At 45.1% G+C, this 27,795-nt stretch overlaps 1 protein-coding gene and 1 long non-coding RNA gene across 5 annotated transcripts in view; one reads left to right on the top strand and one right to left on the bottom strand.

Annotated features, from left to right (window-relative positions):
- Positions 1–300: 300 nt before the first annotated feature.
- On the top strand, positions 301–27,794 carry LOC308579546. Of its 3 annotated transcripts, none has more exons than XR_014004534.1 (4): positions 301–378; positions 4,723–4,783; positions 20,004–20,051; positions 27,720–27,794. It is a non-coding gene; the product is annotated as an uncharacterized lncRNA (long non-coding RNA). The 3 variants fall into 3 exon arrangements; XR_014004535.1 differs by lacking the exon at positions 301–378 and adding an exon at positions 1,218–1,347; XR_014004536.1 differs by lacking the exon at positions 301–378 and adding an exon at positions 1,533–1,585.
- Positions 17,411–27,795, bottom strand: part of LOC308579544 (receptor-type tyrosine-protein phosphatase epsilon-like) — a 37,126-nt gene continuing 26,741 nt past the window's right edge. For both annotated transcript variants that reach the window (XM_081214109.1, XM_081214108.1), the window contains exons 13-16: positions 20,077–20,202; positions 19,658–19,809; positions 18,517–18,652; positions 17,411–17,687 (exon numbers count right to left, since the gene is read on the bottom strand). In XM_081214109.1, coding sequence (XP_081070235.1) covers positions 17,613–17,687; positions 18,517–18,652; positions 19,658–19,809; positions 20,077–20,202 — 489 coding nt within the window. In that variant the 3' untranslated portion in view covers positions 17,411–17,612. The remainder of the gene's footprint in view (positions 17,688–18,516; positions 18,653–19,657; positions 19,810–20,076; positions 20,203–27,795) is intronic.

The raw sequence follows: 27,795 nt of genomic DNA on the forward strand, positions 1-27,795 counted from the left end.
TCCCCACTTAATTGAAATCCCCGCTCTGACGTCGTCACGTCCGTAACTCCGACGTAAAACTCTCCTCACTCCAGGTCTGTATCTCTCCGCCACGCAAAACTTTGTCGCCTTTTCTTTTAACTTAGTTGTCCCCTGCCCTGGAAGACCGATAAAATATAAGAATGTTCCTTACCCCACCACCACTCCCACACTGAAATGAGCTTTCTGGGGGGCGGGGGGGAGCGGGCTGCGTGGGGACTACTTCCGAATGGTTTCTGCGGAAGCATAAATATGGCGCAACGACAGCCGTAATGCCGCTTACCTGCGAGTAAGCGCCTCTGAACTCAAGTCTTCTCAATGGGCGTGCTTATGAGGGTGCCGTTCCTCCTCTGTTCTGAGGTGCTGCTTAAAAATAGCACAACAGGGGGGATATAATGACAACTTTGAGTGCTTATGAAGTAGCTGAAGAACTTCCAAGTACAATGATTGAATTTTAAGAAAAAGAAATTTTAGTGTTTTGTTGGAAGCCGCCCAGAGTGGCTGGGGAAACCCAGCCAGATGGGCGGGGTATAAGTAATACATTATTACGGTATTATTATTATTATTATTATTATTATTATTATTATTATTATTCCCCCTACCCTATTTTCTTTTTTTGAAAATGGAAAAACTTGCCAAGGCAGACACGCCCCCTAAATTAATGGAGGATGGGGGGCACCCACGTGACTACACATGACAGGGGTGTGGCAACTTGACTGAAATATTGGGGGGCCAAGCAAGCCCCGCTCAGCACATGACGCGGGCACGCACATGCCCATCAACTGGGGGGGGGGGACAGCCGTCAAATGTTTTACGGGGGGAGAAGACCCCTCGGTCCCTAGGAGTTGGATCCTATGATACAGGATTTGACAATTGCAGTTCCACACAAGTAACCCTCAAGTTCTCCAGTTTAGCATCTCTTTTGTACGCAGCCCGTCCCAAGCCCATGCAACTGCTAAAGCTTGCTTTTCACCATCCCAACTCCCATTTCTGAAAAACCCTTTCTCCTATGCAGTCCCACTGTACACTTGTTCGCATCTTCACCCCCGCGTCCGTGCCTCCCCGCATTTTTTTTGTGCAAGATCGCTGCAGTGGTGAACTCCATGGTGAACTCCTGCAGCTTTTCAATCATACGTAAACGACACGTCAGAAAAAATTAGCTACTTTTACTTACAAAGAGATACGTCTAAAACATACCTGGTTTATTTCAAATATTTGAAATTTTAGCTCAGAAAGAAGAGTACGTATAAATACATTCTACATTTATAAAGAAATGCTTTCTACATTTATGCAACAGGGGATGCATGGGAGTCTTCTGAATTTCTAAAGGTATAGATATATAATCCTTCCTGCTACCATCAAATACCGGTGCTTAATATAATTACAGTATTTTCCTGTGCCTTTGTGTGCTGGTTTGACTTTTTCTTTTCTGTTTTCTTTTCTTTTTCTTTTACAAAGTAGCCTCTTGTTTCCCTGGACAATATATGAATGGGAAGTGAATGGGAAGTGGACTCCTTTGTTACTTAGTTTCAATATTTATCTAAATTGGGAAGCTCCTTCTGATGCAGTAAGTGAAAGTGGTGCTGAAAGAAAAAGTATTTTATAAATAGCATACTCGTACGCTTTCCACCAAAATAGAAGAAATGTCCATCTCAAAAGAGTCTTAATGCAAAGATTTTTGTTTCTTAGTTTCTGGTCCAAGGAGTAGGGCCTCTTGAACCTTTGGGCTGGCTGTTCTAATTTCATCACATTTCTTTTTTTAATATGAGCAGAATTTTGTGAGTTAGGTTGTTGAGTTTGAGAAGGTTGATGACTCAGTTGATGGATGTTGTGTATATTTTGGGTGCTTGCTAATAAAATATCTGTTCTAAGTTGCTACATCAAATCTGGAACTTCATGCAGAACCAGGAGTGAAATACATTGCAAAAAAATACTATAGAATATTTGAGGACTCCACATCCTTTATCTCTCTCAAATGAGACAGCTGAGGAATGCAAAAGGGATAAGTTTCAGGATAACAAGAAGGGAGAAAACACTGAAAGGGGTGGAGGGGAGTGGCTGCTTTAAACCTTCCACCCCTAATTTACTAAAATTTCTGCTGGTGTTGAAAGTTACCATTTTCTTCCCAATTTTCTCCATCTCTGCTTTACTCAAACTTCCACAACTTTAAACCACTGCTTTCTGCCTCTCAGTGTGCCTCCCTTCCTCACTCCCATGCTGCTGTTGTGCAGCTTGCCTTCACATTTGCTCCTCTATACTGCCCTGACTTCATTCAAATCCAGGTTTGTGATGTGGCACTGCAAGCCTCCAGTGGGGGCTGTTTGATAACGTTCTTACATTTATATTATATACAGAGAAACCAATCCTCCCTCCCAATTAGGCTTCCTGGAGGAGGGTTTCTCCCCAACCTCAATCTGAATAAAACCTGCAGTCATTTTGATTTCATATCTGTATCGTCTTACATTAGTCTTGTCTGAGCTGCTTCCACTTCCACTTTCCATTATGTCATCAGATTCAAAAAAGTGGAAAAGTGAAAATCAAAAGCAGATGAGGAAAACTGCTTTAAAATTTAAAAGGTGATTGAGATAGTTATAGATTCTAAACTCTGTACACATGAATGAAACAAAATGAGTATGTACAGTGTATGTGTACACCTAAATGTCTTTGAGTGTTGAGGAGAGAAAACAGGATACTCCACCCATGGCCAGTAATGTATAATATTGTACACTTGTTACACAGAAACTGTATGCATGGTCTGCAGAAGTGCTGTTTTCCCTCCCACGTGCCGTATGCTAATTTTTTCTGCATATTTAATTAAGGGTACCTGGGAGTAAACCCCACTGAACCCCACAGGACTTATAAGGAACTTCCTTGCCTCGCCTCGCCTCACCCTCACTCCAGACATTTTGAGTACTTGAGTCATGTGAAATCTAGTAATTTCTAATGTGGTATTGCGATAAGGCTATTTTTTTCAGGGGAGGGCACAAGGGACCCTGTGTACACCTCTGGGTGTTTGTATATTGATGATTTAGTAAGGAGGTGATATATGTGTGAATTATATATATTTTTGTGTAAAAGTAGTTGATACTGAAAATTAATAGCATATACGTTGCAATTTATATGCTGCATATTAACTTACTTCCAGTAGTTTGCCTTTGTAGAATATATGGTCTAGTATCAAGTTAATAAAGTTTTTGTGAGCAGAATATATACACAAAGGAAGCAAAGGCTCAGCAAGGTCATACTTTCTTTTCTGCTGCAGGGCATAACATTTTAATATTTAGATCTTTCAAAAAGCAAAATCTCTTGACATTTGTGCTTTGCTTTTGTAATTTTTATAGTTTGCCTCATTTGCTGTTTTCATGTGGCTATGATGTTTAGTCACTTCAAATGTGTTGTAGTTCAGTGTAAACAGCTTTGTTAATGTTAGCTTCACTTTGGAATTAAATTACTCTGAAGTGGCAAAGCTACTGGCACGATCCAGCTTAGGCCATCCTGACCCCATTTACTTGAGAGTAAGCTAAGCCCCACTGAATCCAGTTCCCATTGGACTAACCTCTGACGAAACATGGTTAGGATTGCAGTGTCAATTTGCCATTAGATTACAATATGTAAAGTTTGAGTGGTCAACTTAGTAAAACCTAGTTATTTTCAAAATAGTATAACTTTTCAGTCCCAGTTATACAAATACACCATTCTGGAATTACTACTGTGTCATGTGCAAGGGTGTACAGTAATTGAGTAAATAGCTGACAATGTACATCATTTTATCATGGTAGAGTTGCTCTTTAACATGCTTTTGGAAGTTGCACCTTTGAGCCAGTTATAAGGGACATCACAATAGGATATTTTATTTTATTTATTGCATTTCTATTCCATCTCTTTCTCCATGGAGCTCAAGTTGACATACATGGTTCTCCTCCTCCTCATTTAATACCCACAGCTACCCTATGTAGTAAGTTTTACTGAGAGGCAGTGACTGGCCCAAGGTCACTTTGTGAGCTTCATGGCTGAGTGGGGATACCAGCCCTGGTCTCCCAGATCCTAGTCCGACCACTCCAGCATGTAGGAACAAATCATTTTGACCATACAATTGTAATTATCTGAATTATATTTTCACATATTTTCAGTATCTCGAGAATGAGGTACATGCCAAGGCTTGCTGCATAGGAGTGCACTCAAAAGAAAGGATTTTCTGCAGAAATAATGCTGCAAAGTAACTTCACTATAGTTTTACTGTAATAAAAAAAGAAAGACACCAAGCCTTTAGCACACATTCAGGATTTTTTACCAGTATGTTACGACTTACAGATAAGTGAACCAAGTTTATAAGGAGAGATACCACTAATGCCAGGGTGGTTAATGAGGAAAGTCAGAGAAGCTATTGGAGAAGGCTTCATTCAGAAAAAATACTTATTTTTTGTTCTCATTTGGCAAAGGGAGCACAGCCCTTGGGGGGGGGGGTTGCAAACAATAAGGGATTTAAAAAAGAATTTGAGGAGCAAATTACCAAAAACATTAAAACCAACAATAAAAAGAGGTGAAATAAAATGGAGACCAGCTATGGAGGCAGTCCTCTTATGGATCAGTAACTGGTTAAAGAACAGGGAGAAGTGACCAAGAAAAGCTTCTCAGAAGAGTCCCCTGAGTGTTTGAAGTTTCGCTGCTTTTCATGAAGTAATGAAGGTCACCTTCCCTTCTCAGGAATAAATGGACAGTTCTCCCAATGGAGAGATGTAGAAAGCCAAGTCCCCCAAGATTCTTGGTAAGACTCCACTTTTGAACTTGTTCATAAATAACCTGGGGTTAGGGGTGAGCAGTGAGGTCACCAGATTTGCTGTTGACACCAAATTGTTCAGGTTTGTAAGAAGAAAAATGGATTTGCAAATTAGCTACAAGAGGATCTATCCAGACTGGGATAGTGGGAATTAAAATGGCCAGTGCAATAAATGCAAACAATTCTAAAGTGATGTACATTGCAGGGGGAGTTCTAACTTTTCATATATGCATTTATGGGGTCTGAAATGGCAGTGACTTATGAGGAACGAGATCTTAGCTTAATGAAAATGTTGAGTCAGTGTGTGGCAGGTATGAAAATTAGGATTCATCAGGACAGGGTTTGAAAATAAAACTGTCAATATCCTAATGCTGTTACACAAATCTATGGTAGGAGTCATTCTGCAAAGAAACAGAAAAGATTGTTGTAACTTTAAGAACTGTTTCTGTGAGTTCATGGTGTGGTTTTCTAGACTGATTAGGTACAGCTGGTGATGGGTACAAAAGGAGAAGTTGCAGTTTGCATTAGCCTGCAAAAGAGAACACCCACATGCTTTGTGTTTGTAAGGTTGTAAATAAAACTCTTGCTTGAGTATTTTACACCTGTCTCATGGTCCTGTTGTCTGCTACCAGGAAGATACAGGTCCAATAATGTATGGTGACAGCACTGGAATACTGTGTTGAGCTGGAAAAGGATATTGTTGAGGTGGAAAAGGGAGGAGCTAACCAAAATGATCAGAGAGCTGGAACAAGATTACAACATTTGGAACTTTTTAGTTCAGAAAAAGGTATGGTGGAGCATGATAGAGTTGTATAAAATTATGCATGGTGTGCAGAAACTGGTAAGAGCAGGGGTTTTCAACCTGGTCCCCACCGCCCACTAGTGAGCATTTCCGAATTCTAGGTGGGCGGTAGGGGTTCTATGGCACAAGCTGAATCCTCCTTCCATCAAGCACTGGTGGGTGGTAAGGAAATTTTACCATCAAGAAAGATGCATTAGTGGGCGGTAGTTATAAAAAGGTTGACTACCCCTCGGTTAGAGAGACGTGTCTATCCTTCTCACATGTACTAGAACGTGGGCCATCCACCAAACTAGAATGCTGAAAGATTCAGGACCGACAAAAGGAACTATGTCACACAGCACGTGCTTAGACTATGGAATTCATGATTGCAAGATGTAGTGTTGGCCATCAACTTGGATAGCTTGAAAAGGACACTGGACAAATGTATGGAATAAGAGCTATCATGACTGTATTACTTCCACTGTCAAAAGCAGTATGCTTCTACATATCAGTTGCTGGGAGACACTGCTGTTGTGCTCCTGTCCTTCTCAAAGACTTCCCACATGAAACCATAGTTGGTTGTCCACTATGAGTACAGGATGCTGGACTAGATGGGAGTTGGTCTAATCTTATTTTATTTTATTTAGAACTCTATGTGTTTTCATTTTTGAGAAAGATGGGTCTGCACATTTTATTTTCTAGCTAAGGACAGTTACTGGCATAAGCTATAGCCATTTATTTTTTTCATTCTAGATATCTAGATAGTGTAATCTGAATGCCAGTATTTGAGGAAGGTATGGTTTATCAGTAACTATTTCATAAAAACTGCATCAAAAGTATTTTTTATTTCTATTTGTAAGACACAAATCAAAAGCTCAGAGACATGATTCTTGCATGCATTTATGAATATGCTTTATAAGAAGCTCATATTAAATTCAGATTTAAAGTCCTTTCAAATAATTAATCTATCTATCTTTTAGATGATAAAAGTGCAAAGTGTAGCAAATTACCTGGGGAAACAGAACTCCAAAACATCAAGATATTTTATTTGATATAAAAAATGGTAACAAATTGTCGAGATTTTTTTCTTTCAACTGCCCTTCTCCCACAAGAGTTCTGTGTTTTATTAGATCAAATATAATATAGAATATTACTTTTACTAATGTATTCTTTTTAAATACACTATTATCAAAGCCATAGAGGATGTTCAGAAAACAGACTACAAATCTCATGAGGTCTGCCACTGCAGTTTCAAATAAAACTATATAGCCTGGGTAGTAAGAAATTCTGGGAATGATCCCGAGAAAGTCACTTATAATCCAGCTACAGTGGTCTTTGTTTACACATGTTCTGGCAAAGTGAATAGATGTATGCTAGACTGGATAATTAAAGAATCTACCAATTTACAGGTTTTCAATATTCAGAATCAGACTTCTAAAAACGAGATCTCAACAGGGCCAAAATAGATTGGAAACATTTTAAATTCTTTCAAGCACTGACATCCCATGTAGTCAATTTTATAAGCTTTTTTCCATAGTCTGTGGAATTAGGTTACCAAGAATTAAACAAGGAACTGTCAGAAATGAAGAACTTGCTCATGGAAATTCACAAGTAGTTTTCTCATGGTGATGGCAGATCTGGATTTCAGTTATGTGAGACACCATGCAGTTATCTACTGCTTGGTGACTGAAAGGATTTTTAATTTTTTTAAAAAATAAATCTTCTAAAATAGTTGATTCTTCAAGAACTACAAGCAATAGGCTCTGATTGATAGCTGCTATATGTTAATTTCACAACAGGGATGTAATTGAAAATTGTAACTTTGTGACTTTGTGTGTGTCTGTGTGTTTTCATAGAATTCAGACACTCTTTTACAATGGCTATGAGTAGCTATCTACCTCCCATCAGAAAACCTCCCCAGCAAACAGGGTTCTACCAACTAAAAGCATGATGAAGGTAATCTGCAGTGTAACAATTTCTGGAACTTCTTGGGTGAAGATCTTACAGCAGGATCCTATTAGTGAAAGTAACATTGGACAACTGTGGATCGCCTCAAGGCAGGACATTTAGGAACATTTGGTAAATACAAATACCATAGAATGGTTTTGATATGAGTAAAGAAATCGTTAGCCCAAATAAATGGTTCTGTCCAGTTTTATGCTCCAATGAAATCCAGTCTAATTAGATTATATCTAATCAGGATACAATATTGTCCACATAGCTGAGATATCAGTGGTGTGTGCCTTTGAATTATAGAAAATAGTACCCTACTAAATCCAGAGCAGTGACTGAAGCAAACTAGGATATGGTCTCCACATAAAGCAATATGAGTGTAGAAAGAATGCTGAGGAAGGAGACAGGATGCAACCATGTTAAACTATCCATGGACACCCCAGATTTGAATGCTCCAGCATATTAAAACACCCTGCGAGTAAAAGCAGCATTACCAGGAAGAATGGTTCTAGAACAGCTTGTTCCCAGTTGTTTTCTACTCATGAAGGAGTTTTGCACATAGGGGAGCATTATAAATGTGACCACCTATTTGCAGTCTGAAGTGGAACACTGCCTGTAACACAGGCAGCACCAGAGAGGAGAAAGGGAGAGGACATACTGTCCAGACACTGCTGGATTCCTTTTGTACTTCCTTCAAAGGAAAGATGTTTTAACATAAACGTATCATTCTCTTTCAGAAATCTAAAATATGCAACAGAACCATCTCTCTTGGCACACACAAAAGTGCACCATGTCCTTTTTATGCCATTCCCCATCACCACCATGTTTCTGCTCCTGCAGTCCAGTCTAACCCTCCCAAATCCGTTTTGATGCATGTGTAGACAAGGTCTAAAATGCCTGCCATGGCTATATTTGTTTCAAGTAGACCAAAATGTACTGCCTAGGAAGATTACATTTACTTTTGTATAATCCATTGGAACAACTGAGAATAATGATTACTTTTATTCAGATTACTTAGAATAAATAAGCGTGTTCTGGTTGAGAAGATAAATTGCTGTTGCAAATTAATGTTATATGTATAATGCTTCATTTTTAACTTTTTTTTTTGTCAGAACAGTGCTCTGAGTCAAATAGCTAGAGTTTTTAAAGTTCTGGGAAGTAATTTAAGTAAGGGATTTTATGTCCTTTGCACCATTGCTGTATTTAGTTTAAACGAGCAAATAGTAGAGGAATGAAATTAAGAGATTTAAAGAAAGAAATGCAGCCTGAAAATAAAAATGAAACCTTGTTCTTGCATCAGAATTATTAGATCTTGCGATTTGCATATACAAATAATTCAGCAACATTCACTGGCATTATAAATACAGCAAGATCAAATTATAAATGTAATAAAAGAAAATATCACTGTATAATACATACATATATTATAAAGATCTTGACATAAATTAAATATAGTTTTGCATATACAGAATAAGGTTCAGTAGCAACATACTAAAAATGATACTGCGTAATGAAAACATTTTCAAATGCTGGAAACAAAGATGTTCAAATTCCTTTAAAAACCAATTCATAAAAGTCATTTTCAAAACACTAATCAATACAGCAGGCATTCTTCTGTTGGGCCTGATTAACCCAAGCCATTAAGTATCTTACTTAGTACAAGATTTCAAAACTTGCTTGCATCAAGAAATGCTTTCCACACTGAGTTGTCTGCCAAGAACTATGTTGTGTGTTGCAGGGAATTCTGGAGTGCATTGTGTCACCCTCTTAAATTTGCGTAGTGAGACTAGCTGGCCTCTATACAGAGCATGTATGTCCCACAGCACCAGGGCTGTTTCCAGGATTCTTTGGACCCCATGCAAGAGACAGCAGGAGGCCTGAACACGCAGAGATACACATCCACATCAAATACAAGAGAGTACATACTTCATGCATTCAAAAGAGTGCATGAGAGTTCAAATTGCGTAGGGTCACAGGGATGCAGTGCTGCCCTTTCCCCCAGTAACCCTCTGCATGCTTCCTACTCCCAACCTTTTGAGCTCTGAGCACAAAGGTCTGCAGGGAATTTCTGAATGCAGCTAGAATATTGCTGCAGATATTTCTGCTCAAACCTCAGGAGAGGAGAGAGTGGAGATGGCACACATGAGGATACTGGAGGCGGGGCTGGTGCACACACTCCTGGACTGTTTCAAGCTCAGGTGTTCTTTTGAATGCATGAGCAGGGCTCCCTCCAATATCTTCTTTTGCTCCTAAACTCCATGCAGAGGGCTAGCTGGCTGACTAAATGGGGCGTGCGGATGGGCTGGCTCTAACAGCAGATGAGTTGGGAGCACGGAGCCTGCTCTGCCTGATACAGCATCCACTACTGGTAACATGGGAGACCAGGCAAACTGTGAGCTTAGGCTCTCCCAACTTCTGCAACAGTGCCAAGGAGGAGTTAATCCTGAACGTTGTGGCTGATTGTGGGCTCTGCAAATCCTGTGGCAATCAGGGGAGCAAGGAATCCAAGTACGGTATAGAATAGTATGACCTTGGCTGTCATACAGGCAACAGAAGGTCAAGACCAGAGCCTTCCTTTCCCCACACAGCTGCATTTCCCCCCCCCCACATTAACTATTTGCATGCCTGTGTGCGCACTGCTCTTGTTTGTTTTTAAAGCAAATTTATGTATATAAACTATTAGAGGGGGCCCTGCAGATTTTACTAATCCCTGGTGCCAGGCCTGCAAAGGACATGTCTCCTCTGCTGCTATACTTTCCAGGAAAGTATCAGTAACAAATGATAAGATGCCTTTTGGTTAGCTAAGTTACAGTTCTTTATCTTGTTGTTAGTCCTTGCAAGGCATTAAAAAGCAGATGCAATAAAGGGAGTGCTGGCCTGCTCCCTCCATGCATTGGAGGGCAAAGATCTGTAGCCAGGATGCTGCTGCATTAGTGTTAGCTCTCCACATGATGCTGATTGTGCAAGGTTCTAAATCACACTGGATCTACATGCATATAGTAGACATCCAGCCTCGTGGAGGGTAAAGTTGGGGAGCTGACACGCCCCTGCCCTCTCCTTACGCAAGTAAAATCGCATGAGGGTTTTAACACACAAATAGGGCTATTGTTGACTCCCTGATAAATTGATAAGGAACCCCGAGTTTCTAGAAACATACTTCGAAATAAACTGCTTTAACAATATTACTATTTGTGCACTGTTTCTGAGTTAAGCATGTACTTAAGAGCTTTGGCAATCAATGTCCACTGTCACACAAGACAATAAGTTGAGTCACATAGTGACTAGATATGCAGATCAGAACATATAAATTTCTAATCACTGTTTGGCATTTATTAATGCAATCTCATGCAATGTAAAAAAAATTAAGTGTGGAAACCCATAAATATGTTTGTTATACCATTGTACGAAGTATCACAGTCTTATTTGACTAAACACCTTGAAGTGAAAAACAAGCTTTCTAAAGTTGCAATTCACCAACCTCATAAAACAGATTAGTTGTGATTAAAAGTGATTTGGCTGGGTTTAGCACAGTATTTCCTCAACTGTGGCAAGTCTTGTCATCACCAAATGGGAGAACCTAGTAGAACTAGATTGTCTGAAGGGAATCCAACAAAGCCACAGAGAAGGTTTTGTGCTTCAGATTACTTCAGAGAATTTAATCCCACGGAATTATCTGAAACTGTTGAGTATAGAAATTATTCCACATTGGGGGAGGAAAGCTGCTCCATTTTAAGTGCACTCATATTAGTATTACCAAAATGAGCCTCACCCCAAGTATTCTGGCTTCACTTGGGTAAATATAAGAAAAGTTAAAACATCCCTACTTCATTAATGGATTCCGCTATGTGCATTTCTGGTCCACATCTTACGTTTTTAAATATTGCTTTACAGAACAAGCAACAAATTAAGAGAGTTCTGGATGCTATTAGAAATATTATCTAATAATTACTTCCTTCCACCAAGGCAGGATTTTTCTCTACATCTGAAAATGACTTTGTTTGGATAATTTAAAAAGGAACAACTGCAATGCTTTCCCTTAAGCAGATTTCACAGTTACAGCTATGGATGCTGGTCAGAGGTCAAGGAAGGGGTACTGGACTGATACTAAGAGAAGCAAGGAATTCCAGTGTCATGGATGAGGGAACAGCAGCTACCTATGCTATTCTAGGTTTACTGAAAGCTAGGAAGTGGGAAATTAGAAGACGGAGACTAAATTGGTAACTGTAAAGACTATTTTTGTGTTATCAAGCTAAATAAGATACTTTGGCTAAGTGCAGAGAGGCCATTCATCAAGGAGCCAAGAAAACCGAGGGGACATATTCACCAGGACCTAAAGGTGTTACTAATATCCAGTAGTCAAAAACTCAATACCAGGACTAGCACATGTCTCTATTGTAACAAAAATAGAGATATTAGGAAGAATATGATTATGGTTTTGTCAAAACCCCAGTATTTTGAAAACAGCAGTTTCCACACAATTTGTACTGCATTAGAAAGCGTCTGACACTCTTAAGGCTGTCGGAAGCAGCTTCTAAACTGGTGGGTAGAAACAGTGGTTTTAAAAAACCTATCTTCATCTGTTAATGTGCTCACAGATTTGGGTCCATAGTGTATTGGACTGTTCATTCCTCACATTTTGGAGTTTGGATTTCCAAACTTATTATGATAGAAAGCTTATTTTACATTCAACTCTTAACCAAATAATGGTGTTTGCTTTGGGGCTTAGAGAGCTTAACATCAATCACCTCTTACAATAAATTCTATTCATTAAGTGCATAACAACTGTACATATACATATAGATTTACAGAAGTGCATTACTGGGAAGACACAAGCAATAAAATGGCAGTGCTTTAAAAACAGTGTGCTTATAGACTAACCTGAACTGTTTTCAATTAAAAGTCGGTAAGTAAAAGACTCATGTGGACACCTTGCAATCCTCTGAATTGCTAAAAGTATCCACCTTTCTTCCAGTCGTGTATTAAAATGAACATAGATTAAAATAATGCAGGAGCTGAAATGTAATGACCAGGTTAAAGTCTACATAGTTGTCAATAAGGCTTTCCTTGTTGTATTAAAAAAACCACCAATGAACAAGCCCAAACTATTGCATATTAGACATTTATATACAAATTATTCTTTTGTACTTGTGCTCTTTAATTTATGCCTTCTAAAAAGATGGGAGCAATAGATATAAAATGTACTGTGTGTTTTGTCATTTTTCTCCAAAGCTAGTTTTGTCCAGACGATGACATTGCCACATGGGGCTTTATATATAGTCACAGCCATTAAAGTAAAAACCCTAGGAAGCAACCCATCATACAAGTCAGTTCAAAACAAATGGGTTTTGTGCCCTAACAGTAAATGGTCAGTTGTGCACCAACAGCCCAAACCCAAATTTTGTGGGCACTCCTACATGTCCATACTTCATTGGCTACACTCCTGGGATAGTTCTGTATACTTACAATAAGGAAGAAAATTGTGAAATAATAGGTCATATAGGAGGTCTGAAAGCATACTGGCATTGAGTACCACACCATTTGTAGGAACACAATTCAGGACACTGTTCATTCCCATTAAGTACCACCAACACTAAAGGAGCACAAGTGTATTTATCTGTGTCCTTAATTGAACACTAACACCAGTATTCTAAGGACTTGGAAGTAAATGTCTTGACTTCAGTAGATGCTATTCCCTGATTCAGCTAAAGATTTGTCATGACTATACTCCACTGACACCAGTGAAGCAAGTTTGCCACTATGTAATTACTGAAGTTGTGTTGCTTTCAGTAGTGCTTAGCCATAACTATCTTAAGCTAGATTGTTTTAAATTGAAAGTATATGTTTTCCTTTACCGTATTTTTCGTTCTATAAGACGCACATTTTCCCCTCCAAAAATTAAGGGGAAATGTGTGTGCGTCCTATAGAGCGAATGCAGGCTGCGCCGCTAAGCCCAAAGCCAGAACAGGAAGACGGAGCACTGCGGAGCGCTCCGTCTCGCTGCTCTAGCTTGGGGATTGCTGTGCGCAAACCTCTGTAGGGCAGCGGGGTGCCTTCACCTCGCTGTCCTGCAGAAGCTAGCAAGGCTGTTCCCAAGACAGAACAGCGAGACGGAGGGCTCCATCTCGCTGCTCTAGCTTGGGGACGGCTGCGCGCAAACCTCTGTAGGGCAGCGGGGTGCCTTCACCTCGCTGTCCTGCAGAAGCTAGCAAGGCTGTTCCCAAGACAGAACAGCGAGACGGAGGGCTCCATCTCGCTGCTCTAGCTTGGGGACGGCTGCGCGCAAACCTCTCCAGGGCAGCGGGGTGCCTTCACCTCGCTTTCCTGCAGAAGCTAGCAAGGCTGTTCCCAAGCCAGAACAGCGAGACGGAGGTCTCTGTCTCGCTGCTCTAGCTTGGGGACGGCTGCGCGCAAACCTCTGTAGGGCAGCGTGGTGCCTTCACCCCGCTGTCCTGCAGAAGCTAGCAAGGCTGTTCCCAAGCCAGAACAGCGAGACGGAGGGCTCTGTCTCGCTGCTCTAGCTTGGGAACGGCTGCGCGCAAACCTCTGTAGGGCAGCGTGGTGCCTTCACCCCGCTGTCCTGCAGAAGCTAGCAAGGCTGTTCCCAAGACAGAACAGCGAGGCGGAGGGCTCTGTCTCGCTGCTCTAGCTTGGGGACGGCTGCGTGCAAACCTCTGTAGGGCAGCGTGGTGCCTTCACCCCGCTGTCCTGCAGAAGCTAGCAAGGCTGTTCCCAAGCCAGAACAGCGAGACGGAGGTCTCTGTCTCGCTGCTCTAGCTTGGGGACGGCTGCGCGCAAACCTCTGTAGGGCAGCGTGGTGCCTTCACCCCGCTGTCCTGCAGAAGCTAGCAAGGCTGTTCCCAAGCCAGAACAGCGAGACGGAGGGCTCTGTCTCGCTGCTCTAGCTTGGGAACGGCTGCGCGCAAACCTCTGTAGGGCAGCGTGGTGCCTTCACCCCGCTGTCCTGCAGAAGCTAGCAAGGCTGTTCCCAAGACAGAACAGCGAGGCGGAGGGCTCTGTCTCGCTGCTCTAGCTTGGGGACGGCTGCGCGCAAACCTCTGTAGGGCAGCGTGGTGCCTTCACCCCGCTGTCCTGCAGAAGCTAGCAAGGCTGTTCCCAAGCCAGAACAGCGAGACGGAGGGCTCTGTCTCGCTGCTCTAGCTTGGGAACGGCTGCGCGAAACCTCTGTAGGGCAGCGTGGTGCCTTCACCCCGCTGTCCTGCAGAAGCTAGCAAGGCTGTTCCCAAGACAGAACAGCGAGGCGGAGGGCTCTGTCTCGCTGCTCTAGCTGGGGGATGGCTGCGTGCAAACCTCTGTAGGGCAGCGTGGTGCCTTCACCTCGCTTTCCTGCAGAAGCTAGCAAGGCTGTTCCCAAGCCAGAACAGCGAGACGGAGGGCTCTGTCTCGCTGCTCTAGCTTGGGGACGGCTGCGCGCAAACCTCTGTAGGGCAGCGTGGTGCCTTCACCCCGCTGTCCTGCAGAAGTTAGCAAGGCTGTTCCCAAGACAGAACAGCGAGGCGGAGGGCTCTGTCTAGCTGCTCTAGCTTGGGGACGGCTGCGCGCAAACCTCTGTAGGGCAGCGTGGTGCCTTCACCCCGCTGTCCTGCAGAAGCTAGCAAGGCTGTTCCCAAGACAGAACAGCGAGGCGGAGGGCTCTGTCACGCTGCTCTAGCTGGGGAATGGCTGTGCGCAAACCTCTCCAGGGCAGCGGGGTGCCTTCACCCCGCTGTCCTGCAGAAGCTAGCAAGGCTGTTCCCAAGCCAGAACAGCGAGGCGGAGGGCTCCGTCTCGCTGCTCTAGCTGGGGGATGGCTGCGCGCAAACCTCTGTAGGGCAGTGGGGCACCGCGCTGTCCTGCAGAAGCTAGCAAGGCTGTTCCCAAGCCAGAACAGCGAGACGGAGCTCTAGCTTGGGGACAGCTGCGCGCAAACCTCTGTAGGGCAGCATGGTGCCTTCACCCCGCTGTCCTGCAGAAGCTAGCAAGGCTGTTCCCAAGCCAGAACAGTGAGACGGAGGGCTCCATCTCGCTGCTCTAGCTTGGGGACGGCTGCGCGCAAACCTCTGTAGGGCAGCGTGGTGCCTTCACCCCGCTGTCCTGCAGAAGCTAGCAAGGCTGTTCCCAAGCCAGAACAGTGAGACGGAGGGCTCCATCTCGCTGCTCTAGCTTGGGGACGGCTGTGCGCAAACCTCTGCAGGGCAGCGGGGCGCTGCTCTCCAAAGGCTTCAGGGATCTTTGAGGCTGGCGGTGGGGAAAAGCAGCGCTTCGCTCCACCGCCAGCCCCACAAGCTCTGGTGAATGTACCTTGGACGCACCTAGTTTTAGAGGGGGAGAACAAGAAAAAAATTTTTCCCCCTGTTCTCCCCCTCCTATGGTCCTGTGCGTCCTATGGTCCGGTGCGTCCAATGGAGCGAAAAATACGGTATATATTTGCTTTCTATCTGGCAATATACCTTTTTGTGATAGCAAGAACAGAACCTCTTTCTTTTCAAAATACAAAATAGTTTCAAAATATTGATTAATTAACCTACATTAAATATGTTACTTTATGTTAATATTTCTTTTTTAAAAATTATATCAGGTTAAATAACTTAAGGTGATCTTTTAAGATTATTTAACTGAATTCAACGAACTCAGTATTTGCATTATGGTGCTAAGTTACAGCTTGCAATTATAACAGAACTATCTAGAGAATCTTGTCTTCAAAAATAATTATACGTTTTATGTTTTTTGCTAAGGTTCAAAATCTTAGACAGTTGCTTGTGGAGGATTCATGTACCATTATATATAATCCACTGAATGAGTTGTGCTTAACAGGAAGAATGCTTTAAAAATACAAAAAAAAAGCAAACAGATATAACCTGGCTATTGACCGTTAAGATTAATAGTTGTAGAATATTAACCAACTTTCTAGAGCACCTCAAATAGTGTCTTCCACAGTCAGCAGTTCACATTAGCATCAATAGGTTTACAAGTGGAGCAAGGTGCTGATGAACATAAAAGCATCAAAACACCGCCACAACCGAAAAAAGAATACTCTGCAAATACTGAGATGAATGCAGCAAGCAAATGCATATGCTCTTGGGTGGCCACACTCATTTCAGTGGGGTTCACACAGTGTTTCCTAGTAGCATGTGGCCATTGTGTGGAACTTGCTCTAAGAGAAATAATTGTCATGTGCGCGGATTTGGATCCAGCCTATTTACTCTTATTCCTCTGCTTTATAAACACGGGTTATTTTATAAGTCATCTAAAAGTTAAAAAGTAAAAAGTAAAAGTCAGAATTTCATAGATGTTCAGGGGAAAATATGGGTATGATCCAGCCAAAACCAAGCATTTTTGAAGTCCCATTAATGAATTTTAAAAGTATTTATTTCCTGTTCTTCGATGGACTCCCATCCAAGGGGCTGATCAGATCCATGCACACTTAGCTTCAGCAGTGCTGCAGCATCAAGTGCTCCCAGACCATTAACTGGACTCCAAATCCCATTAACTTCAATGGGAAAAATTTAAGCATAAGCTTAATACACCCACTGAAATCTGTGGGTATTGAATATGCCTAACATAGGCTGGATTGTGCCCTATTTTTATAATAGTTTATACTGTGATATATTGTACACGGCCATCTGTTATGCAAAACTTAAAGATCACCTTGATCCAGCTTGGGGAACTAGATACACAGACACAGCCTTTGCACATATATCCCCAGCTGAATGGGGTGTCCCACATGCAAAAGTGTGCTAGATGTGCAGCTCCCCTATTTTATGTGCTGAAGCTGCACATGTTGAGCATTTCAAAACAATAGCAATCCTGCTGTTTGGCTGTTTGGGAAGGAAAGTGGGACTCTGGAATCAAACAGGTTCTTCAGGTGGTTTTTTTTGGTTTTTTTTTTGAAACAGTTCTGCGCATGCTCCTTTGGATCAGAGAGTAAAAGTCTTGAATAATTTATACATCTAAGGAGGCATTCCGAGCAAGCCAAACATGGTAGTATGTACATTTAGAGTTTTTAAAAAGTCAATGGAAATAAATTAACATGATTTACAAATCTCTGTACAGATGATTAAATTAATAATAATAAGGCAGGAGTTTTCACTTGAAATTGGCATAATCAGAAAATATGTCAATGAAATCTTGTACCACTTTGTAGCAGAATTCATACTGTTCCTGAAAAGAGAAGAAGAATACATTTACTCTGATGAAAATTTCTCTGAATCATAACAATTCCAGTGAAGCATGTTTAACTCTAAACTAGAACATAATCATATCTCACAGACAACATTTTTAATTTCTTATCCTGTTAAAACACTTTCTTTTTTGCAGGTGGTAGCATAATTAATTTTAAAATATAACTAAAACAACAACAACAACAGTTGGTTCACTGAGAAAGCAGACTTTGAATGAGAGGTGGACAGTGAGCCCAATGGGAGCATTTAAAAAAAACATAAATCCTATCAGGAGTCACTGTCAAATCAAGAAGTTTCCCATTTACTTTTTCATTTTAATTAGTTATAGCCTGCCTCTCAGGGTAGGGGAGCCATCAAAAGACAGCTAAAAATGGCTATATTCTGATACCAGGACACATATGTAAACCTGACTATTGCTATTGTTTTTAAAAACAACTGTGAGAGGCAAGCAGAGCACAAATAACCAGCTCTAATTAATCTGCCCATTATATACAGGGAGGCCACCCTTGCCGTAATTCCTTGATTGCAAAAGTATGCAATGATATTTGGATCTTGCCACTGCTATTAGCTGTTCAGAGGACCAGCTGTACACTCCTCTCCCCCGCCCCCCAAAATCCAAGATACCCTATAGCACTGTGCAGAGGCTATTCAGCAGTTTCAAAAGTTGTTGTGGTGTGGCTTTGCAACATGACTAAGCATTGGCACGACATGTATTTGTGAACACCCAAGTCCTGTGTTGTGACACTTTGCTCAAATACCAACATCCTATTATCCTTTTGACAAATATTTTTGTGGTTAAAACAACATACCAGTGTTTGCACCATATGTGGTCTTTGCAGTCGTAAACTCTTCACAGCTTGAAATACATCTAAGAGACCCTCAGCTTTGACTCGCTCCAGAATATTGCTGAGTGCAATGAATGTACCTGTTCTTCCAGCTCCAGCACTATAATACATATACTTTTTTTTCTTTAACAGGTTATATTACCAAATCCATATTCAATACAGTGAAAATACACCCTGAATTGATTCCCTGCTACTTAGAAGAATCCCTGCATTGCCTCATTGTTCTTTCCAAGGACTGGCAGAAGCAGAATAAATTATGCCAATTTGCTTAATATAAACATTTTCATGCAGATAACGGAATTTAGTTCTACTAGCCAAGGAAAACTTTCTTGAAATATAAACTCACGTCTAAATTTTTCAACCACCCAACCTTAATCTTGCAATCACTTTATGTGCATAAATGTTTACATCATGCTGTTTCTAAACTACCAATATATAAACATAGTTCCTAGCACTTCTGGAAACTCTTAGAAACATCCTTGTCTCAGCAGCCAGAGCCTGACTATCACTATGTGACTGACTGCTGTGCATTACACACTGAAGCTAACGTAATGTATGAATTATAGTTCTAGCTAATAAGAAATTGGGCTTCAAAATCATGAACACAGTTTATCCAACAAAAGCAGATCTCCGTAGCTGACATCTTATGACAATAGGTGACTGGTAGGTGAGTGTAGTTTGCCCAAAATGGTCTTGCAGCCCAAATTCAGAAGCCAGGCAGACCTAATTAGGTCCATGGCCAAGAGGTTCCCCATTGCTGATCACTTTGTGTAATATCACTTTATTTAATATCACTTTATCACTCTAGGAAAGTGAAATTAAAGCTTTGCTGACAAATGCCCCATTTCTGATAACTGAGTATCTTGTCATAGTTGTCCATTCCCTCTTAAACTCCCAGAGTACAGAAAATCGTTTCAAGGCTACTAGATTGGTAAATGTGTATGTTTTTTATAGAAAATTATTGTCTTTTTAAAAAAAATTGTAAATATATTTTTACATTTTTGTAAATATTTGTCATGGAAATATTGATGGGCAGAATAGAAATATTGCAAACTTACAAACAAGCAAAGGAGTATAGAGCAAAATAAAATACAAAACTATTTACCTGCAGTGCACTGTAATGGGATGGTTTCCTGTCTGCTGTTGCTGCTTTTGGACAGCTGCAATGAGGTCAATCATTCCCTTCCCTTCAGCAGGAATTCCAATTTCAGGCCATCCATGAAAATGAAACTGTCGGACAAGTCTGCCCAGCTTCTCCTGGTCATTCAAAAGCAAGAAAACCACAAATTCAATGCAGCTTCAAGAGTGGAACGGAACACTGGAAGCCAGCTACATACCTTCTTATCTATAGGAACCTTTTCATATATGGTCAATGTAACTTAATCATGTGATTTATATAAGGTAAGAGGATTTTAACGAGTAATCTAAATTGAGCTAAATTTACATTTCAGTTGGCTTTAAGCAACCCTGAAGTTCAGAAAACCACAGCGGACACAGACGTATTTAAAATGTTATCATTAATACCTGATTGTGCATAATCAGGAAGTCCCTGACGCTTATGGCATCAGCCAGTGAGTCAATCTTTATCTCGATGGTAATCTCTCCATAAGTAACAGATCCCTCTGATGGCCAGTATTGAAAACATTTTTCCTGTAACATTGAGGGAAGAAAAGGGAATGAATGCTGCCTCCAGAACTTCTTGGTTGAAATATATTCATGCAGATACAGCACTGGTTCCTCAAAAACATTAGTAAGAACTAGTTCCTGTCTCCTTCCCCTCCCTCCAATCGCACATTACATATTTGTCAGGGGTTTAGGAGCAGAGGCACGGGCAAGGGAGGAAACAGAGAGCGAAGGGGAGGAGGCAGAAGAAAAGATGAGTGATGACGACGACCCGAGATCTCCTAGTCTTTCTAGTGAATCAGAGGATTCACAGAAAGGAGCACCAGTGGCCAGGGCAAGGGGGGCACCCCAGGAAGATAGAGCCAGAGGGGACTCAGGGGGGAGCAGCTGGAAATCGGGACCAGCGTCACCGCCAGGAAGCAGGGAAGAGGAAGGGAGCCAGGGGGGAAGCGCTGGCAGCTCACCACAGGAGGGAGGGCATGAGTCAGGAGTGGCCACACCTCCATCGGGGAGCGAAGAAACGGTTAAGAGGAAAGTGGAAGGTTGGGCGCGCGCGCCAAGTTCAAATGCAGAGGAAGGTGGCGCAGTAAGCAGCCCCGAAAGGGAACCAGGTCCTAAAGCCCGGCGCAAGGAGGCAGGAGGGTCCGGGTCAGCGTCAGAAGAATCCCGGAAGGAAGAAGCCCCGGGGGGTAGAGGGACCCAGAGGAGGACAGTCAGGCGGAAAAGGTGGAGCAAGGCTAGGATATTAAGTTGGTGCACACGGGGCGGAGACTCAGACGGAGCTTCGCCGATCTAGCTACTAGACGTAGAGTTTGCGCGCAGCAGCGTGAGAATGGAAACTGTAATTCAATAAAGACTTTTACTTAATGATCGCTGGCTAGCGTGATCCTCTGTGAGCTAGGATCTTCAAGCAGCTCTGACAGTAAGCTCCGTCACTCCATTGTGGGCATCTACAGCCTCGAGGAGGGGAGAGAAACAGGTGCCTACTAGCGAGCTCACGAACGGCAGACGACATGACGGCTGAGCAGCAGATAGAGGACCTCAGAAAAGCAGTGGCACAACTGAACGCCGAGGTTCTCGCATCCAGGAAGAGAGAGGAGGAGGCAGCTGCCGCCTGCAGGGATCTCCAGGTCAGGTTAGACGTGCTGACAAAGCAGACACCCCGGCAGGAGGGAATTGGGTTGGCGAGACGGACAGGCGGGCTAGTCTCTCACTTCGATGGGAACCTGCAACAGTATCCCAACTTTAGAGCCGACGTACTGTGCGCACTGCAACTGCTGCATAAAGACTTTAGAGATGAACAAGAGAGAGTGGGGTTCATCATGTCCCATCTGCATGGGGATGCGAAAGCATGGCTACGCAATTTATGGAGAGATAATGATCCGGCGCTCCAGAATGCGGATGCCTTTATTAAAGCGATGGATGGGTGCTTTTTATCAAGTATTGACGTGGATCTTGCACGGAAGGAGGTGCATGGGCTGAGACAAGGGAGGGCCAGCGTCAGGCAGTATCATGCCCACTTTTTCGCCTTGGTCAGTGCCCTGGAATGGGACAGAGATTCGGCGCCTGTAAGAGACCTCTTTTGGGAGGGGCTGCACAACTCGATTAAAGATGAGATCGCGAGGGGGGAGAGACCCCGAACCACCCAGGAGGTCGTTCAGAGGGCACTGGCAGTGGGGGTGAGGCTGGAAGGACGTCCGTGGAGCAAGGACGAAGGGCGTGGAGGGCGCGAACCAGCCGGGGGCCCCTCCTTCCTTCCCAGAGAAGCAGCGCGGGCGCAATCCACGCCTCCGCCAGGAGGAGGAGCCGAACCTATGGAGGTTGGAGGTGCAAGGGCTCAGTCAGCAACCAGAGCCCTAGCACCGGCAGCAGTGAAAGCGAAGCCTCCTAGAGGGAACAGGAAGTGTTACGTCTGTGAGGAACCAGGGCATATGGCAAAAGAGTGTCCCCAGAGGCCCCACAAGCTCACTGCAGCCTCAGCAATGGTGACTGCAGCAACGCAGCAAGGAGGAACACAGCAGGGAAACGAAGCAGTCTGGCTGGAGGAAGAGGCCCTGGGGCCCAGCCAGACGTGTTAGTGACGCAGTCCCCAGAGATTTTACAGCCCGTGAACCCCCTCCCGCCCAAACCAGTAGTGAGGCTCACAGCATCTCTCCAGCTGCCCAATGGAATCACCATAGACGTGCCAATCACCATTGACTCAGGCAGCAATGCGGACTTTATAGGGCAGGACTTTGTCGACAGGCACGCTGTGCAGTTGCTGCCGGCCACACTGCCCCTGCAGGTTGTCACGGTGGATGGCAGGGAGCTGCTCGGGGGGCAAGTGGTGAAGCAGACGCCACCAATGGTGATGCGACTTGGGAATCACAGAGAAATCATCAGCTTCAACGTCACTCAACTATCTGACACGCCCGTTGTATTGGGCATGAGTTGGCTGGACAAGCACAGCCCAACGATGGCTTGGTACCAGAGGCAGCTGACCTTCGGCTCTTCCTTTTGTGCTGAACACTGCATCGTGCCCAGGCAGGAAGGAGAGGAAGAGGAGTCACAGCTGCTGCTAGGCACGCTGCAAGCGATTCCCCACAAGTACGCTGAATTTTTGGAAGTTTTCTGCGAGAAGGAGGCAGACAGGCTACCCCCTCACAGACCATATGACTGCAAAATTGACCTGCTGCCGGGGGCGGCGCTGCCTAAAGGGAGACTGTATTCCATGTCAGAGGACGAACTGCAAGAACTCAAGGAGTTCATTGATCATAATTTGCAGCGCGGCTTCATCCGGGAGTCCAAGGCAGTGGGGGGCAGTCCCGTATTCTTTGTTAAGAAGCGGGACACGCCCCAAAAGAGACTCGTAGTGGATTACAGGATTTTGAACAGTGTGACTAGGCCATCGGACTTCCCCATGCCCCGAATTGACGACCTCCTCGCAAAGGTACGGAAGGGCAGAGTGTTCACCAAGTTGGACCTGCGGGGGGCGTACAACCTCATTCGCATGCGGGAGGGTGATGAGTGGAAGACAGCCATGTTCACGCCACTGGGGACCTACGAATATAGAGTTATGCCTTTTGGATTGCAAAATGGCTCCCACGTTTTTCAAGCATTTATGCATCACGTGTTGGCGGGACTTCTCTACAAGACGTGCGTCTGTTTCTTAGATGACATCCTGATCTTTTCGGAGTCGCAGCAGGAGCATGACAAACACGTCAAGGAAGTGCTGAGCAGGCTAAAGCAACATAGGCTCTACGCCAAGCTGGAGAAGTGCCAATTTGACGTGACGGAGGTGGATTTTCTGGGCTACAAGCTGTCTGACAAGGGGCTCGCCATGGACAGCGCCAAGGTTCGAGCGGTGTTGGATTGGAAGAGCCCGCGCAACCGGAAGGAGGTCCAACGGTTTGTCGGCTTTGCGAACTTCTATCGCAAGTTTATCAAGGGCTTCGCGATGCAGACGGCGGCCATCACTGACACGCTTAGCTCCAAGAAAAAGAAGTTCATTTGGACAGAGCAGGCGGAGCAGTCCTTTCAGGCACTCAAGCGTCTCTTCGCGTCGGAAGAGCAGCTGCTTCATGTCAACCCCAGCAAGCCGATGAGGGTGGAGACAGACGCTTCGGACAGAGCCGTGGGGGCGGTCCTGCTGCAGAAAGACCCGCAGGGGGTGTGGCGACCGGGAGCGTTTTACTCCAGGAAGCTCAGCAAGTCCGAGCAGAACTACACCATCTGGGACAGGGAGTTGCTGGCCATTCACGCAGCGTTCAAGGCGTGGAGGCACTTTCTGATCGGCGCCAAGCACACGGTGCAGGTTTGCACGGACCACAAGAATCTAGAGCACTGGCGCACGGCACAGTTCCTGAACCAGAGGCAGATACGTTGGGCTGAGTTCTTTGCGAACTTCGACTTCCGAATAGAGTATGTCCCGGGGGACACCAACATCATGGCAGACGCTCTCTCCCGTAAGCCACAGTATCTGGAGGACGCAACGCCAGCGGCAGCCATGCACATCTTCGCACCGACAGTGTGGGCGTGCGCCGCGGCGACCGTGGACCTAGAGGCGGTGCGACGAGCGTTGCAGGGGGACTCCTTCGCACAAGCAAAGATGGCAGAGGTGCAAAGGGGCAAGGCAGCGGCCGACGGTTTCCAGCTAAGAGATGGATTGCTCATCCGTAAAGGGGCCATCTACGTGCCGGGAGACGAACTTCGAGCCAAGGTGCTGCAGCAGCTGCACGACGCGCCCACGGCCGGGCACTTTGGCAAGGAGAAGACGGTGGAATTAGTAGCCAGGGATTTCTGGTGGCCTGGAATGAGAGGGGAGGTCGCAGACTACGTGGCGAGGTGTGACACCTGCCAGAGGGCCAAACCGGTGCACAAACCGCCGGCCGGACTGTTGGAACCGCTGCAAACTCCGGTCGAACCTTGGGAAAGGGTGGCCCTGGACTTTGTCACGGATCTGCCCAGCTCAAGGGGCAAGACGGCAGTGCTGGTGGTGGTGGACCTGTTTTCCAAGATGGCGCATTTCATTCCGTGTGCTAAGGTGGCCACGGCGGAGCAAACCGCCAAACTGTTCATAGACCACGTGTTCAAGGTTCACGGTCTGCCACGGTCTATTCTGTCCGACCGGGGGCGGCAGTTCATCTCGAATTTCTGGCAGAAGCTGATGGGCTTCCTGAACGTCAAGATCAACCTGGCGTCGGCGAGACACCCGCAGACCAACGGGCAAGCGGAGCGGGTCAATGCCATCATGCAGCAGTACCTGAGATGTTATGCAAATCAACAGCCTGCGACGTGGGTGGATTACCTGCCGCTTGCCGAGTTCGCCTACAACAACACGAAGCACGTGTCCACGGGGGTCACGCCGTTCTTCGCCAACAACGGGAGGCACCCCAGAACCTTCCCGGGACTGGAAAGAATGGGGGAGGGGGAGCCGCAGACAGCAGATGCGTTCGCGTCGGAGCTGCAGGAAGTCCACGATCAGCTGAGGCGCCACCTGGAGCTGGCCAAGCACGCATACAAGGTACAAGCAGACAAGCACAGAAGGGTTGGAGAAGAGCTCCACGTGGGAGACTGGGTTTGGTTAGCAGCCCACGCAGTGCCGGCCAGGTCGTTGGCCAAGAAGAAACTAGGGCATAAACAACTGGGGCCCTACCAAGTCGAAGAGCAGGTCAACCCGGTAGCTTTCAGACTGGCACTTCCGGAGGGTTCCAGAATGCATCCGGTATTCCACAGATCGGTGCTCACTCCCTACAAGGCACCGCACAGGTTCCAGGAACCCGGAACGGCGCCGAGTCCGGCCAGAGACAGAACAGGGCACGCGGGAGTGGCACAGAAGGAGCGCATCAACGAAGTCACGGAGATTTTGGACTCCAGATGGGGGGAAGAGGGGGTAGAATACTTTCTCGCCAAGGAGGGCACCCCGGCCAGTGCGAACAGCTGGGTGCCGGGCTACGCCCTAGACGAACCTCTGCTCAAAGACGAGTTTCATGCCCTCTTCCCACATAGACCTATGCCAGCAGACTTTTTCGACGACTGGCTTTTCACGCCCACGCTTTCGGCCAGCACGTTCCGGGGGTTCGACTCGGACGAGGAACCGACACGAGACGTCCGTTCCCCGGAGGGGTCACCCTCGGGATCCGCCTCAGAACCCTCGTATTGGTGGGACGATAGGCCAGAGGAGCAGTTCCGCAGAAAGTGGCTGGAATGCTCAGGACGAGCAACGCCGCCAGGAGGAAGGGAGGGAGAGACGGACATGGACATTTTCGGGGACGACCCGGGTTTCGAGCACGGCGGCACAGAGATGGAAGCGGAGGTGACCGTCGTCGACGAGAGCAGGGAGGAAGACCCGGGAGAGTTCAGATGGAGGCCCGCCACGGGAAGCGACCGATATCCGACGTTCGTCCCTTTGCAACAGCAGCCCCCAGCTCCAGCACCGGAAGGAGGGGAGGGGGGAATGGGGGGCTTCGAGGGGGGGATGGATGTCAGGGGTTTAGGAGCAGAGGCACGGGCAAGGGAGGAAACAGAGAGCGAAGGGGAGGAGGCAGAAGAAAAGATGAGTGATGACGACGACCCGAGATCTCCTAGTCTTTCTAGTGAATCAGAGGATTCACAGAAAGGAGCACCAGTGGCCAGGGCAAGGGGGGCACCCCAGGAAGATAGAGCCAGAGGGGACTCAGGGGGGAGCAGCTGGAAATCGGGACCAGCGTCACCGCCAGGAAGCAGGGAAGAGGAAGGGAGCCAGGGGGGAAGCGCTGGCAGCTCACCACAGGAGGGAGGGCATGAGTCAGGAGTGGCCACACCTCCATCGGGGAGCGAAGAAACGGTTAAGAGGAAAGTGGAAGGTTGGGCGCGCGCGCCAAGTTCAAATGCAGAGGAAGGTGGCGCAGTAAGCAGCCCCGAAAGGGAACCAGGTCCTAAAGCCCGGCGCAAGGAGGCAGGAGGGTCCGGGTCAGCGTCAGAAGAATCCCGGAAGGAAGAAGCCCCGGGGGGTAGAGGGACCCAGAGGAGGACAGTCAGGCGGAAAAGGTGGAGCAAGGCTAGGATATTAAGTTGGTGCACACGGGGCGGAGACTCAGACGGAGCTTCGCCGATCTAGCTACTAGACGTAGAGTTTGCGCGCAGCAGCGTGAGAATGGAAACTGTAATTCAATAAAGACTTTTACTTAATGATCGCTGGCTAGCGTGATCCTCTGTGAGCTAGGATCTTCAAGCAGCTCTGACAATATTATATAGAATAACTATTTAATGCCCCTGTATCTGAGTACTGAACAGAAGAAGAAAAATACAGGAAGTTCTACATTCTCCATGTTTTAGTTGATGCCTGTTTTCTATGTGAAATTGATGTCACACAAGCATATGTTTGACATGCAATACTTCTGTACTTTGGGAGACAAATGAAAAGTTTTTAAAAAGGGGAAAAGTTAGAAAGACACATTAAAAACTTTCACGAATCATATGACAACACAAGTTGCTTTTGTAATGACTTAACAATGATTTCAGCAACGCTTGAAATGGATATAACTGTAAAACCCATTATAGCTCACCTTAAGTTAAGAAATGTAGTTTGATGCTGCACCAAACATGCAGACTTCTTGACACCATGCAACTGCTGACACGCAGTGCAGTCCAGAGGACGTTAAGTAAGCACTATTAAGCTCCACTGACATCTTAGCACTCAGTTGAGCACACTTAATTCCCATTGATTTCCCAATTGACTTGATTATATGTAACTTTCCCTAGAATTGTGACAATTTTTGTCTGAATTTTCAGTACTGAGGATCATCAAGCCAGGTTAGGTACAATTCGCGTGAAGCTGTGTGCATCAGAAACCATGCTACTACATGTCTCATTCCTAGCCTGGAAATCTTTTTTCAAGAGCAAAGCATTTTTTTAAAAAAGTGGGGTGAGGAATAAGAACAGCAAAACACTACAGTGACATCACAAAGTCCCCAGTCTGCACAGCACTCTGCAGCTAAACACAGCTGGGCTTTGCTAAGATTTGGTGGTATGAAGCATATTTGTGGCTATTTATAGGCTAATTATCTTTCTTTTTTTTTTTTTAGTGGGTTGGAATGTCCTGAAGAAAAATTTCATTTCCTCATCACACTTTACGCTATTCATAAAAATATATGTTTGTTT

Source organism: Podarcis bocagei (assembly GCF_964188305.1).
Source record: "Podarcis bocagei genome assembly, contig: HAP1_SCAFFOLD_168, whole genome shotgun sequence".
In the NCBI taxonomy this organism is placed as follows: Eukaryota; Metazoa; Chordata; class Lepidosauria; order Squamata; family Lacertidae; genus Podarcis; species Podarcis bocagei.